This window comes from Acanthaster planci, linkage group LG12 (assembly GCF_054643075.1).
Source record: "Acanthaster planci isolate LZ-2023a linkage group LG12, COTS_SCS, whole genome shotgun sequence".
Classification (NCBI taxonomy): domain Eukaryota; kingdom Metazoa; phylum Echinodermata; class Asteroidea; order Valvatida; family Acanthasteridae; genus Acanthaster; species Acanthaster planci.
This window is the reverse complement of record NC_141788.1, coordinates 7,557,584-7,573,841: the sequence shown is the minus strand read 5'-3', so window position 1 is coordinate 7,573,841 and position 16,258 is coordinate 7,557,584. Positions and strand designations below refer to the sequence as shown.

At 43.7% G+C, this 16,258-nt stretch overlaps 1 protein-coding gene across 6 annotated transcripts in view; it reads left to right on the top strand.

The window, feature by feature from the left end:
- LOC110977742 (allatostatin-A receptor-like) overlaps positions 1 to 8,299 on the top strand; it is a 103,865-nt gene extending 95,566 nt beyond the window's left edge. For all 6 annotated transcript variants that reach the window (XM_087143805.1, XM_087143802.1, XM_087143804.1 and 3 more), the window contains 3 exons: positions 12 to 135; positions 3,067 to 3,498; positions 3,846 to 8,299. In XM_087143805.1, coding sequence (XP_086999931.1) covers positions 12 to 135; positions 3,067 to 3,498; positions 3,846 to 4,313 — 1,024 coding nt within the window. In that variant the 3' untranslated portion in view covers positions 4,314 to 8,299. The remainder of the gene's footprint in view (positions 1 to 11; positions 136 to 3,066; positions 3,499 to 3,845) is intronic.
- Positions 8,300 to 16,258: the final 7,959 nt, after the last annotated feature.

Here is a 16,258-nt window from a genome sequence, read left to right as displayed (position 1 = left end):
GCGTGGGACAGGTTTATAGTCATTTTGTACCCCTTGAGGGCGCGCTTCCTCATCACCAGGCTCAAGGCGAAGTTCATCGTTGCCGGCTCGTGGGTTATCAGTTTCATCCTCGCCATTCCCGGCGCGGTGCTGCAGGTAAATCTCTGACAGAATTCTGTCATTTCTCTTTAGAAAGTAAAAGAAATGGATTCCAGTATGCAGTGTTCTGCTGTATGCAATTTCGTGTTGCTAGGCACCAATAAGTGCTGAACTGATTTTGTATAATCCATTTCCTAAAAACTGCAATAAAGACTTTGGCTTTTAACACCATAAATCAATATCAATCAATCGATATGACATTTATTTCCATATTGGTGAAGATCAGGAAAAGTAGACAATAACAGTACAAATATATAAATCGAGAGATAATTATAGAGTATCAAACTCGAGAAATACATAAGTAAAAGGAAAACCAATATGGGGGCTTTTTTTTCAGAAGCTGGGAGGCTTGTATTAAAAAGCTCTGGAGAAAACAAAATTTACAGAGCGACAAACAAAAAGCAAGACAACAAACAGAAACAACAACGATCAACTTAAGGGAGAATACCTTATGACGGAAATAAAAATAAACGAAAAATAACAATGAATTTGGTAATTATATTACAGTGACACAGCAGTGTGACAAAAAGGCAGAAATACATGAGGAAAGAAGGAAACTAAGCAGGTTATTGAGGAACCAAATATGATTTGAAAGAGGCCTTGAATCGACCCAAAGACGACTGTGGTTTCAAAGACCGTTCCACAAGCGTGGCCCCTGAAATCTAAGTGTTCTAAACTTTGTAGTCAAAGTATAAAGTTTCATTGGAACTTCTTTCAAATTGTTTATGTACCTAAACAGTCTTTAACTTACAGTTTTAACGCCGGTTCATACTGCATGCATGCAGACGAGTGCGAAAGCAAAGGGAACTTCACGTCGCGACAAATTGGCAGCAAAATTTCGCCTGAGTTGAAATGTGTTCAATGTTTACGAATTCATAACGCGAATATCTCATTTAACTTTACGAATTCGCGTTCGTTTTCTCTTTCGTGCGTCGTATGAGCTAGCCTTTAGCGTAGCTTTTTTTTTTCGTGCTTACAAGAGGCTTGGGGTATGGCGCAGTCAAAGCACAGTGCCACTAGGCCTACATCTGGCAGTTTTGAGAGCGACGTAAGGATACCTTTATTCGTGAAGCAGAGAAATTCTCAAACGTGAGGCATCATTTCAAGTTTGTTTGTATAATTCATTCCGGTTTTCCTTTGTCGTAATCTGAATTTGGTCCTCTACGATATTGGTGTTTCTGATGCCTGTTGTCAAGGGGAAAGCCCACACTTACGAATATGCATGAGAGAAATGCCATGGCAACTACATTTTATCGCGCAGAACCCCGATGAAGTTTAGTCGGTACCACAAGGTATACAGGGACAGGTTGCCGTGCTAGATGGCATCATAAGCTGACGATGCCAAACGTTAGCTACGTAGACCGCCCTTGAGGCAAATTTGTAGTAATTTGGCTGGGATGGAGAGTAAGTGTTCTACAGCTTTCAAATATTTTGCCAGAAGCGTGAGATATTTCAAATATTGTGGCCGTTCACAACACCTTTTTTTACCTTTTTTTCTCTGAAATCCTCATTGAATAAAAACTGATGGGTTGCAATAACCGATTTTGATTAAGGAGAAGAGGTTAAGTAACCCAAGAATCTGCCGGAGAATGCGACCAATGTGAAATGTAAACCATCTCTTTCTCTTTCGGGAAAAGAAATAATCGAATAGTACGGAAAAAGCGACCAAGGGATAGTTGGCGAACGGCTAAACATTGAACGGATTTTGGTGAAACCGAACCCTGGCCCGTTCGACAAGAAAATGCGGGCCGGGCCTGAATGCGGGAGATATCCGTCCGGGATTGTTTATCGAGGGCATGGGATGATATTATATCCAGTCAAAGGTTGAAGACACTGAAACACTTTTCGGCGAACAACAGAACATTTTTATCCGAGGGAAAAGAGAAACGGGCCCCTCATAATGGCGCCCCGCGCTCTGGTGGAACTTTGGACTAGGGCGGTTAGAAAACCTGATACGCACTCACCGCCGGACGGTTTGCCTTTCGCCGGGCTCTTTATTCCTGACTAAGCTCCCAAGTTCCCCAGGAACAATGACCATTGATTGGGCCAGGAAACTCTATCCATGTTTTTCTGCTGGAAACCTCGGGCAAATGTCGAAAAAACAAATTTGCCGAGCGGAAAAGATGGCGCGACCTGGAACTCACGCAGTCCCTCGTGTGTCTACAAATACAAGATAAGAAACTGTATGGGTGAGATTTCAAACGATTGCCAACCAGAGATTCTTCGACATGGATCGACTGTTTCTAACGACATGCTGCGTTTATTTCGTTCACATTAATATATTTACAACAAAAGTAAACACAATCGTGGTATCTTTTCTGTGACTGGATCACTTTTGAATGTCTGCTTCCGAAATTGGTCTGGAACCCTGTCTTAACCCTGACGTCGGGTTGCTTATAAAATTCGCTTTCACGTTCCGGCCACAAAAGTAGACGTCTTTGCTATTTTACAACAAAACCAGAATGTCGAGACAAGCCAGTCTTTAATAAATAATAAGTTAATGAAAAAAAAAAGATTCTCGGTGATTTTCAAAGTCGTCGTTTTCAAAACGTCGCAAAATCCTTCGAGCTTCAATACTGGTACAAAATCTTGAGAAGACTGGTCTTTTGGGGCATCGTTTTTGGCCACGATCTGTGCGCAACTCTCTCCCTACAAAAGCCAAACTAGCGATGCGGTTTTACAGTTCCGACGTGGGGGGTCTCGGCTATCTCCTGGTCTCAACGCTCCCCCAATAGCCGGACATTAAACGGACGACTTTCCCGTTGTTGTGCGCAGAGATGGCGTGACGTATTTTACCATATTTGGTAAGGGGGACCGCTGAGACCGGAATACCGGGACAAAAGTTCGCAGAGCACAATATCGTGCAGCACTCGGATGTTCGTGCAACTGTGTAACTTTGATCTCTGTTATATACTCTTGCTGTCGCAGGAACACAAACGATTCCCCGACACGAGGGAGTTCCTCTGTGTTAAGGAATACCAAGACAACGTTATTCTCTCCGAGAAGGCCTTTGTCATGTATTGCCTATTGGTGTTCTACATCATACCCCTGGGCATCATGGGTTTCGCCTACATCACGGTCTGCGTGCGGTTGTACCGCAGCGCCAAGATCTCCCGGGGTCTGCAGAGCATGAAGGCCCCCAGTTCCGCCAAGCCGCTCCGTACCAACGCCAACGGCTTCAGCGGCGTGTCCAACCCAAACGCAGTGGCCTCGTCGGTCGACGACGATCCCTTCTCGGCCGGCTCGGAGCCGCGGTGGGAGACGGCGGTGGGAGGACGGGTGGTGGTGTCGGGCGGGTCGCCTCACGCGCGGTACCAGAGACGACCTCGGAGACCCGTCTCGATAAAAGATCGACAACAGGTACCTGGAATTAGCCTAAGGCTCAGTCCATCACGACCCTTTCCATTAAAAAACAGGTCTGGTTAGAGCGGAGCCCACATGTGCCTGTCCGACCACATTGATGGAAAATGGCGCTGCAGTGTAACTTTCCAAACTTTATTCTCCATGATTTTTTGTTTTAAAATTTTTACAAGCCTTCGTGTGGCTTTGTTATTTTCGAGGTCACGCAAATTTACACGTTCACGAGCAAAAGTGTGACTTCCTTTTTGATCTGTTATTCATTATTCTTCAATGAATCGTACGAATAAGGACTGTTCCCGCCGATTACCTCTACTTTGAACATCAATTTTCTTCTTTTTTTTCGTCAGGTTATATTGATGTTGATTCTGGTAGTTCTCCTTTATGCCCTAACCTGGGGACCCATGATCCTGGTTATGGTGCTCGTTGCCTTTAATGCCCTGAATCATCTCTGCATGAACGATATCTTCAAGCTCTCAGCCACCATCCACGTCCTGACGTTCCTGAACAGCGCCGTCAACCCCATCGTCTACAGCTTCATGTCCCGCAATTTCCGGGAGAACGTGGCCCAGGCGCTGCGCGGCATCTGTCGGTGCGTCGGTTTGGGGAGCCGGCGTCGGCAGGGCGGGCGTGGCGGGCCCGGGGAGTCCATGTACCAGAGTTCGCGGTACAGCTCCACCACCCTGGTCACGCAGGCCAGCTCGGTCAGACGGGGCCGCTCCACCAGCGATGGAAACTGCTCCCCTAGTCGGGGCACGGGACAGAACATAGAGCTTACCCAATACTCCAGACTGCCAAATACTGAGCCCGTGGCTTGAGAAGAAAAACCGAAAACTAATTCCAAGCCGTCGCAAACAAACTTTAGACATGACTTTTGAAATCAATCGATGCCGGCTGAACTATCAACTAACAGGCGTGGACGTCCAAAGTTGCACTCCAAAACATCAGCTGTAACAAACCATGCAAAAAAACAAAGGCAAAACGACGAAAAGAAAGCGTATCAAGAACCAAGAAAGTAAACACTTTCAATCCTTGTCATCGATGATGCCAGTCGCTCGACTCTTGCATATTGCCCGTTTGCTTTCCACCGAGTGAGCGACCGCGGGTCAGTGGATTGGAAAGGCTTGAGGTTAACCTCACCGGGCGGATCATCGTTTTCTTCGAGGCTTAGACCGGATGCCGCGATTGATAACCACAGCAAAAAACTTGTCAGTTTAATACCGCAAGACGCTGTACGCCAACGTATATGGTCGCAATCCTGTTCGTTCTTCTTTCAGAGGTTCCCACTCATCAGTGACAAACCGAGAGGCTCAACCGAGGCCTGCCTTGAACTGGCCTTGCCGCCACATGTGTGTGTGTGTGTGTGTGAATGATTGGACAAAGCGCCCTCTCTCGTTAAAATACGCAGCCCACTGCAATGGCAGCTAAATGGGCCACTTCAAACGCGGCAGGTGAACGAGGACAGCGATGGAGATAGTGGAGTGATCGTTGAGGCCAGTCATTGTGGCCGCTGAAGCTACCGTTCTCTGGAGCCAGTAAATTGGGCAGTGAGAGCAACGAAAGAAGCCGAGCAGACCTCTGAAATGAACCGTTAGCTCCCCCAACACATTGAATAAATAAACACACTATCAAAGAAAGCACACTGGAGAATGAGGTCGCCCAGTGACTATGAGATATCACCAAGATTTGTCAGGTTGTGTAAACAAAATACGACTGTTGATTCTGAAAAGGGCTGATTTGACAAAACGTGATTCAAATGGGATGTCTATTGGAGTATAGACGCACGCTTGTCAGTCTTTTATTCTGTTGCGCACTATCATAACTTTGATTGGTCAACACAGTATGGAACGGAACTCAAGGATTCAATAATGTCACGTGATATGCGTGCATGCGCAGTTATCAAATTAAGAATGGGATTTGTCGACCTTTGTGCTAAGTATTTCTTGTTCCATTTATTTTATTTATATGACGTATATTTTATCTAGTTCTTTTCCTATTTTTCTGGGCGCACTAGAAATAGTTGATACACATCAGTGGTAGTGTGTGTTGGGTGTGGAAGTCATTGAGGAAGGAATCTCAATCGGAGTGTGTTTGGTGAGTTTTGAGTGAGTTTCGAGTATTAGTAGACGAGCAATCCCTTAACAGAATCCGTACAATCCAGCTTTTTGCAGACAAAGTGTGGGATTTGTGTGGATTTGATAAATGACCATCGCGTGTGTCTGTTTGCCGTTTCATTTGTTTGTACCATTCGAGGTGTTGGCTGATAGTCCATTTGCAGAAAGTCCGAATTTCTTTGTTTCAGATCTGTATCGAGAAATAATGCCACGCGACATTTAGAAAGCACTTCACTTTTAGTGATTAATTCGAGCTTGTATTAGGTTTGGACCGTTATCAAACATTTCCAATGAGTGTGTTAATGATAACTGACGCAGCCGTATTTTGGTTCTGACGCGATGGACACTTACGCAACATTGCTTTAATTAATAAAATTCAAAGAAACTACTTCGGCGCCTTTTAGTGACTAAGTGCTCTCTCACTTCTGTACCTTCCTCACAAATCCGAAGTGGATTTATTTACATTCAATTCAGAACGTTTCCACATCAAGGAGCAACATAAGGCTGAATACGAATCTGTTGTATAAAGCTAGTTCTGTGTCAGTCCATTTTAAATCCGACTACAGACGCGCTGAAAGTAGGCGTAGACGAAGCGCTGGATGCCCGTTTCGGACACGGCCATAGCTGTGTGGTCCAGACTGGGTATTTTCAAATTGTGGCTACGGCTGTGCAGTTTGTCATGGACGCACCACGGAGAATAGCCTGGGCTGCAGATATTGACGGCCGCGTCGAAAATGGCCTTGGTCATGCGCACGCCTCGCCACGCGCGAGTGTGATACTATCGCACGCACGCATCGGTTGGTCGGGAGTGGTCTACGCGACTGTCTCGTGTACGTGTCATAGTCGTTGGGATACCAGCAAAGTGCTGTTCCCACTAACAAAATTGCGCCCTCTCTTAGTCCCAATCGAGGCCCAATAAGGTTAGAGGTGAGTTGCTGGTGTTTTTACCCTGGCGTGCTTTCAGGTTGAAGGTTGAGTGGTTTTGTCAGGCAAGGTACGAGTGCTTCCTGTGCGAAGGGGAAAGGAGAGTCCATGAAAGTGGGGATGAAGTGGGTGCGAACGATGTTTTCCGGGACTTCCTCCGGATGGCAATTGATGAGGTCACAAGTTCCACATGAGAGTCTAGTGACTTTTTGTTGTTACAAAATCACGCAGTTCATGCAAACTGTTGGATCCCTCGCAGGTATATTGTTGTTATTTTCAAAGAGTCATGCTAAGTGTGCGTATTAATCCTTTGTGGCTCATGGACATGAAGGACCAGGTTTTAATACATTAATGATAGAAGAAATCTCATGAACCTATCACTATCGAGTATATGCATGTAATGTATCTAATGGGTCAAAATATTAAGGGCACTAGTCATAAATTGACTACTACGCTGGAAATGGAAGAGTCCCTGTCCTCTTTGTTTGACCAATCAGAATGAACATCACAGTGGCATCCAATCCAAATCGTTCCATTATGCCTGCTCTTCGAATGCCGGGGGAAATCAAATTACTTGTTACCAATGTATCCTTGGCGATTTGCGAATATAAAACAGTGTCTGTTTGATGTAAAGTATCGTCGAGGGGTTCCTGGTAGGAACGGGTATTTAGCATTGCAATAAATGTATTGGAAGAATTACAGAGAGTTGTTTAAAAGCCGCATCAGTACAGTTTCTAACCATTGACCAGTGTGTACAATGTAGTCGTCATAATCGACAATGTTTGTAGGAGCCTCTTGAGAGACATTCGGATATCCGAGAATAGGCGAGAGAAGTAATAGTCGAGAGAAGTAATCGATACCCGAGGTGCTTTTCCCACCTATGCCCTGTCGTGTGGTTTTGCCACATTAATTCAAAATGGTGTATAACTCGCTAAAACAATCGCAACCAACGTATCTAGTTTCTCTGTAAATAATGCTTTACGATCCGAGAAATACCAAACATCTACAGCAAAATTTTTTAGATGGAATAATATATAATAAAATGAAACTATAATATAGCTATAATAATTATCAGTATATATTTAGCAAAAGAAATAAAGAGTAAAGTGGATTGGTTGTATTGTATATAATCTTGCGAATGAAAAGTATAGGCTGTTTATAATAATTTTAAAGTGATTCTCGATTGTGCAATAGATGGATCTAATTACAAGAAGAATAGTTGGAATGAAAGAAAAAAAATATACTTAACTAGCTGGTAAATACGGCATTCTATCCAATAAGATATCCATATGATTATTTCAGGGTAAAACTGTTGTGGAGGTCAGTTTCTTAATCTCACACGTCAGATTGTGATATGCATCCGACACAAACAAAAGTGTACCGTTAAAGGCTTGCCAAACATTTTTTTGTAATTAATCTGACGAGTAAATCAAAGAAAAACGTGCTGATAAAAACACAACGAATTCCGTCAAATCGTAAGAAAGAAAAGGTCTTCTTGGTTTGTGTTTTTTTTCTGCATTCCTCTACCTTCTTTGGAGCGACATTCTCGACAAGACGGCTGTTATGAAAAGATTGGCGCCAAAGTGAAGGTTAACATTCCAGAACACAGGCCGGTGACAGAAAATTAGGGTCGCGCTCAGTAATGGATCCTATTTTTAGCAAGATGTGGTACCCTTTATATAGCAACTGTAATATATGATATTTTGTTCCTTCGTCGGGTAACCATGCCTTGTAAATATTCAATAAAATAATCTCTATTTAAAAAAGTGTCCGTGTCCTGTTTCAGCGTTTCAAAGTAAGCCCCAACGAGAGGATTTTGAGCGTAGATGGAGTACTACCCCTGGCCTGTTTGAAATTTTATCTGAATACTACTGTTGCATTGACGAACTTCAACCCATGACAATGAAGGAAAGTGAAATTCGTACAAAAGAAACCGACTGAGCATGTAGAGTGAACCCCCAAAAGATATGCCCTTCACGATTATCCTTATTTTCTTACCATTTGTGGAAACAAGTACTTCAAAAGCCTTGTGGCATGAATGTTTAGTAGACAGCATGTTTTGTGCCCTCACTTACCGATTAGAAATTCAGGAATCCTATTTTGGCATCTCGTTCAGGACTAGTGTTTAAAAAAGGTGCTCTGTTTTACAAACTGGAAGTTTTAAGTGCTCCTCCTCTACTCTAACCAATGAAGGCCTTGCTTCGTTAGTGATAGTCTGGCCCGAGGAGACACTATCACTTCGGTAGCTCTACACCCATACGCGCTCGTAGAGGCCGTCCATAAACTACGTACGCATCGATGGGGTGGTGGTGGTTGTTCGTGCGTACGCAGTGCGTAAAGGAGTCGGAGTCAGATGCAATGAGCACATACGAAGAGCGATAAAATGGCTCGGAGCATATCTACAGGGACCAATGTATAACAAACGTTATAAAACGTATCATTTACACATGCACCCTTCAATACTGCTCTTACTATTACCCAAGCCACCTATCTGATAAAGCGAAGAGCTTGTACGGTGTAATTCGGTCGTCCATTCCCTCGGAGGTACAGTGCAAGGCGGTTTGTTCCGGATTTATCTATTATAATAGTAAGTTTCTGGCTTCATTGCCTTGTTTGTAGCTGGTGTAATGAATGCCCAGAGTCACGTCCCTGTTGAGTGTTGTATTTTTATAAGTTTTTTGGAAGGTGTTTGGGCATGAAGCAGCCGCGACTAAGCTCTCCATGGTGGTTATAACGGGGGAGCGGGGAAACTCGCTTGGTAGGGAAAAACAGAGCGAGAACCATCATCAAAGATGACAAGTGGAATTGGTCTCTCTATTCGGATTCATTTGAAGCACAAGGACACTATTGCACGCACCGTCTTGGTATTGAATCGTTTACTTAACTGTTAACTATACCGGCGCCTTTAGGAGTGGATGTCAACCAACTGATCTTCGATAGGCTGTGTTTTTATTCGATCAAGTTGTTTTCCATTCTTTTCTGGCTACCATGCAATTATCGTCATTGTTAAAATAAAAAAAGCAAAAAATTGAGATGACTGCAACATAATTTTGTCTGGGTGAATTGATTTTAATTAGATGGACGAAACGACCGAAACAATTGCATTGGTTAAAGTTACTTGTGGAAATAATCTGTTCCGATTCAAACTATAGATTCATTGAACTCAGATGAACCGTTGAAGATGAATCAAAACCTTGAACTGTAGATGCAATGAATTTTCTTAGACACGTTTTTCTTCAACTTTGTCCTCTTCTTCAATGTATGAAAACTCTTTTACATCCCTGTTTAGTTAAATGCATTGAAAAGTGTCCTTTTTATACAATTCAAATTATCCGTGCTTTCCTGGACAACTGAGGGCGCTGTTGCCGTGAAGTCATGTCGGGACTGAGCGTTTTCGAAACGAGTGCATTCATGTTAGACTTCAGTTTCGCTGGTTCCAGTCAGAGCTTGAGCATGTGGTTTTGAAGGCCGTTTCAGAATGGCTGAAACATGTGGTTTTGAAGGCCGTTTCAGAATGGCTGGAACCAGCGAAACCAAAGTCTAAGCCAAACCTACTCGTTTCGAAAACGCTCATAGTGCATGGGCTTTCTGTTCAAATTGTGAACCCAGAATTTACTTGCTGAAAACATTTCTGAGAAAGGGATTGATGCTTGCTGATTGTTATGCACATAAACAACAATGAATCGGCAAAGAAGAGAGCTGAGTCCAGCAAAATCTTTTAAAGAAATGCAGGGTTTTTTGTGTCCAAACCAATTCACCAGGTTTCTTCCTGAGATGGCATCATAGTTTTGACATGAATATGGACATACTCATTAGCATAAAGGTAAAAAGGCGCTAAATATCCTTCGAAAGGTAAAGTGTGGCACGAAGGTGCATTTTGAAGGTTGGTATTAAAACAAATCGATTGCAGCTACCCATTAAAACAAGTTTAGACAACCAGTACCATCAGGAGACGAAAAAAACTAACGTGTGGAAATTAAAGTAGTGACAGAAGGAACTTTCCAAAATTTCCGAACGAACGAAATTAACATAACAAAATATGTCTTGATTAATTTACAGTTTGCAGTCCATGCATTGTACGGACCGGAAGGAAGTTTTTACAGGCCGGGCAAGTGTCAACCCTCTGCTTTTTTTGTCTATATGTATGCTTTTCTGAATTTTCACATTCGTATGTGGGTCGATAACGAGACTAACTACACGAGATAGCCGTGACCGATGTTTGGGCAGTAGAAATGCTAATGCACACACGCATGAAGAAACGCAGCTCATAATCTTTATGGACGCCCCCCCCCAGTTGGATTAGTGCCAAGAAATTTGACGTATAACTGCCCACGCAGTTATACAAGAATTCAAGTTAAATTTTAACTTGGACAAAACCTGCCAGTGGGTAGTCAAAATGATGCTCCTCTACTCGGAACATTTAAAAAGGTCTGATGAAGAGAGAACAAACGAATACGGGGGATTCACGAAAGTGCGCCCCCAAGAGTTTACAACACGTTGACCAATCACAGTGCGTGAAACCTGTCGTCCCAAATGCACGTTTGGAAAGGGTAGACAGATTTTGCGCATTGTGATTGCCCAACGCGTTCCAAACTCTTGGAGGCGCACTATTGTGAATCGCCCGTATTGATGAGACGCGGCCACTGTTTGTTTTTTTTTTGGGGGGGGGGGTTTCAGTTATCCAGCCTTGAAACGAGCTACGAGTTTAGCATCTGAAATCACAAGAGAAGTCACAAGACAAAAATCACCAGTGAGTCTTCGAAATATTTGGTGATCAAACTCAATTTCGCCGGGCTCATTGTATCATTTCCCGGCTCCCTCTTCTGAGCGGGAAATGCAGCAGTTCGCGGCCCGTTACTGAGCCTTCAAGCCCCGGACGACCGCTGTCAGAGATCACGGGATGTGAGGAGCGATTCGCGGAGAAAACTTGTGTCCTTGTGCCTGATTTAATCAAATTAATTCTTAATTTGTTAACCAAACGGTAATGGATTTGCCGGAGAGCAAGTGTACCGGCTGTGGATGGCTGAAATTTTGTGTCAGTCTGCAAGGGGACCTTGGAAATGAAACGACCAGTGGCGAGTCTTACGGGGGGATGTAACAGACTGCCCGGAGGAATGCTTGGACAATTGCCTGCGATTCTCGCTAGATGCTGGCACCGAAACACCGAGCACGCGGACTGTTATTTGGTGGGTGCGATTGGCTCAGATAGGACGGGTAATTGAATGACGGATCCGGCGCATAAATGGTTGATGACAGCCAGCTGAGATTGGTACGTGATTAAATCCCGACCGAACTGAACAAACAGAAAGTTTCAGGAGCCCGACGGCTGCCAACATTAATAACTCGCCGTTGTGTCAGCGTCTTCCTGAGGAAAAACAAAATAAATAAAAATTGAAAAAAAAACTTTACCGTGCTTAACAGTTTCATCAATATTGATTAGACATTTATTCTGGTGTCATGCAGACAAGATTCATGCAAGTTATGTCCAGCCACTTGCTGAATAGTATGAACTAAACACATTGTTTTGGAGTTAATGTAGTCATCCATTTATATGAATTGAAATAGACGTTTTCATCATGAAAACACAGTGTTCTTTTTTAAAAATTTCATTTTCAATTCCGGCGTTTTTCGAAATACACGTGGATACTTGTCGTTTTTCTCCCCTGTTCCTTCGTTTCTAATTCTTTCCTCACATTTCGTCAGTAAACGGGGCCACCATGGCCGAGCATCACTTAAGAGCAGCGCTGAACAGCGCCCCTTTTGTCGGATAGTCTCTCCCTTCACTTTTTTTTCGAATTGCAAGCAGTCAATAAAGGGCTGGATTTTTTGCAATGTGCACGTTCTTGCTTTACCGTGCCCGCTTTTCTTCTCGACAGACAGACTCAGGTTCGTTTTGTTGCTCTTACTTGCTTGGGGTTCACTTTTTCAGTGCACTGAACTCCGAAAGAATATTTCTTACAGTGAAGAAAAGTATAAAGTTGTGCAAAATATGAGTCTCAGAGTAAAACAGTGCAAGAATCCTTTATGCGTCATAAACAAAGCATCGTCCTTTGTCAACTGAATCGCAACTCAGCAAAATCAACCATGCTCTCAACTCTTTTTATGGGGTGTCTTTTTTTATCTACACACTCCTGTTTTTCGTTATTGCAAAAGGCTCGGCAGACAGTGGCAATATCTTTTCACAGCTACTACATTTACAAAAACAACACATTCCTGCCGTCTGGAAAAAAGAAAGCCAAGATGGGTTGTAGACCTGTGATTAAATTTGCCTGCGGCGCGCCCTCAACGCCAAAAAAATGGCTTTGTTTAATGACTAATCCCAAAATGTCAACACAGCGTTCATATTTACCCGCTACTGCCGGTGGAGTACCGCTCTGCGCCATTAGCTTCGGCGTTATACATTAATTAATCATCGATTAAGCTCGAATTTGACAGGCACTCAGTCTGATATTTTTGCCTTTGTGCCGAAGACTTAAAAGTGACTTTATTCGCTTCTACCCCCGCTCACTCTAGGCAGTAACAGGCCTACATTATCTTGTCGGTCATCGGCTCAAAAAAATGCCAGCTACTGTCTCGTGGAGTGAAGCTTGCCCTTCGCTAGAAACACCTCCTCTCCGAAGCAATTGACTTTGCACTTGCCCGAAGTATTATAGTCACTGGAGACTGGGCTCTCCCAGAGCGTGTGAAGAGAGTGGATAACTTTGCAAGTTCAGTTAAAGTGAGACAGTCCAATCCAACACCCAACGTTTTGCTACCACGTGCAGACGACTTACCCCCCCCCACCCTGAGGCTCCCCTACCCCACTGATGGACCCGACATATCAGAGAGCACCATCATCGGCGACTTTTGACAGAATTGGTGCGTCGGCATGATACTGGCTTTAACCTTTGACAAAAGCTGTAACCATCCGCTCAGTTGAGTCTCTGCTGGGTAATGTTGGAGCAATAATCTGCCAAACGTTGAAATAAATGACTGGTCAGTAATAACGAGTGGGCACTGTTGAAATGCAAAACAGATTTATCAGCATAAAACAAAACAAATCAACGAGAAAATAAGCGACTTTACATCACTAAAGAAGGACTGAATAACAAATACCACAACGACTATGGGCATGACTTTAAATTGCGTGACCCTTCGGTAAACTCAACGAGGAAAAAAGATCATAGGACGAGTATGGGGATATTTATTCCCCAGGTACCCAAAATCAAATGGCTTTTCTTTGCCCAACCTTATTTTCTCCTCATTGGGGACCGGCCTTTCGGCGATTCTCTCGGCTTCATCAGCAAGCGTAGGAGCGTCGAGGCAATAACACCCAGCCACCGGAAATTCTGGCCAACGTGGCCGGAAGCCGACGGTGAAAGCCTTTTTCACTCCTGCGCTGCCGGCAGAGGATCGTTGATTCAACACGTCCGCATTCATCATACGAGATTCAGAGGCGTTTGCCCATTAGGAGAAGCCGAGGAGAGATAATTCCGTGTCGATTTCCCCTACACGCATGCGCAACAGCAAATTACTTGAATTAAAAAAAATTTCACGAAACTCTCCAAGTAATGTCACACAATTCAGATCAGGTGTAGGTTGATTCAGTGGCATGGAAAATTAGTAAATTGAAAGACAATTTCCCCTTTAACATCATTTTCTTTTCGTTTTAAAACTCAATTTTTGGCATCCAAGTTTATTTTTCTGGGTAGCTCAGGGCTTCAGAGAGGGATATTCGAAAAAATATACACTGCGGCAGTCATTACGTAACAACCAGCACAAGTGTGCTGCAGTCACTGAATGAAACGAGTGGCCGAAAAATCGCTACAGTTAATTTGGTTGCTAATGTTGAGGCTCTAATATGAAAGAGTGATCTGTGTAGAGGAACTTTAAGCTTGTCAACAGAGGGCGACAGACCCTACCATCGGGCGGAGCTTTTATATACCGCGTGGACCGTGTACGTCCTAACAGAATTTGTCTTTGCTTTTCACAGCTACGGCTAGAGCTTAATTTGACAAACGCTCTGTGGGCAATGAAGAGGGCGCCCTGTCAGTTCATTGGGATCCTGGCTGAGCTTTGGCATGTCAAATCTGCTCTTGTGTGTCTCACTAACACAGGTGCTCACATTCATCGGAACCAAACCTTGAAATTTCAATGTTCTCAAAGGATAGACCATTAGTGAGACTTTTGGGGGGCAGCCTGTGACTGCACTCATATTGTTGTGGTCGAGCCAATATGTTACCTTCTGTCCACCTGAGAATTGGTTACCCCATAGTATGCAGTACACTTAATGTTCTTTTGAATTGTGCTAGGCATTATTAACACTAATCGCTGTAGAATGTACAGTGCATTGTTGATTTGGGGGTTCAACGAGCAAAAAAGCCGGGCTTGAGTTCACAAAACACACACAAACTATACTATCACGGGGTCAGCAGGAGACTTGGCCCATTTCGCTTCCTCACTAAGATGTGTGTCCGACCCCTACTTGTATTAAGTTTTAGTTTCCAACAGGGCCCAACACCCCCCAAACGAGCTGCTAAGTCAAGACGATTTCAAGAGTGAGTTCGCATTTAGCCCGCCGTGCCACCAAATGTCTTCTTTGATGATTGTGAGCCGTCCCCAGGCTCATTGTTGTCTGGTAATCTTTGATGGCTTGGGCCAGACCGGCTCAATGGTCTCCGTAGATGACCGTGCCACCGCCAGTCCTGACTAGAGGTCTGATGCTCTACCCAAGCTCCCCGACGGCTACCAGCCACGCCAGAGTCCGACCTATCTTCGTCTTTAATATCCGGCATTAAACACCAGGTACGTGTACATTTTCTACTTTGCTATCCAATTTGTGTTCAATTTCCTGAGATATTATTTGAAGTGTATTGGTTCTGCACTTTCCTCTCTTTTTTGTAAATATTGAACTCTTTGTTTAGTTCTAATCGCTGACAGATCCTTTAGGTCTGATTTTTTTCTGGCGTGCCCTTGCTGATTTTTATGAATTCGGCGCATCTTAGAATACCATCGGAATAATCCGGTTTGGTGACGACTTTCCAACTGCGCATGCGGATGTCAAGATTTCTGGTTTCGACGTCACGGGTCATATTACGCAAGTCTGTGGACGACGGTAAACCTAAATCAGAAACACAAATATCGTTTGCATTTAAGTTTTAGGATTAAAAAAAGACTGGTATTCTAAGACATGGCGAATTCCAAAGGCGGTCTTTATGAAACACAAAAGTTTCGTGACGTTTGCCGGCGCCCTTTATCGTGTTTTGCTCGTGTACGATTTTCCTTTTCCCAGGTGCTATATTCAAATCTCAAGGAGCTCTGGAGTTGTCGGTTTCCTCTTTGCTTTGTCCATGACGAGTTCGAAGCGAAATTTGCCCCATCTTGTGCCTTAATTAATGGTCACTTTTGTACCAAAAATCAGGACCTAAACACTCTCGGGAAATGTTTAACTGAAGGAAAGCTTCACTTACAGCGTTCAGTTTTGTATCCTTGATAATGCTCAGCGATAATTATGTATTTTATGCGCAGCGACAACGAAAGAAGTTTCAAGTCGTAGCCATTGAAGAAAAAAACAGTTCAAATGGTTCCAATAAAAGTTTAATTTAGGTCCAAGTCTTTGCAAAAGGGGCTTCTAGCTTGGCAGATTGAGACCCGTAGCAATCGTGTGCACCACTAACGCGCAGCTTGCAAGCTCAAAACTTACAGTAGTATCACAGTGACGCATCATTTTTCAATGTTCGTCCGCA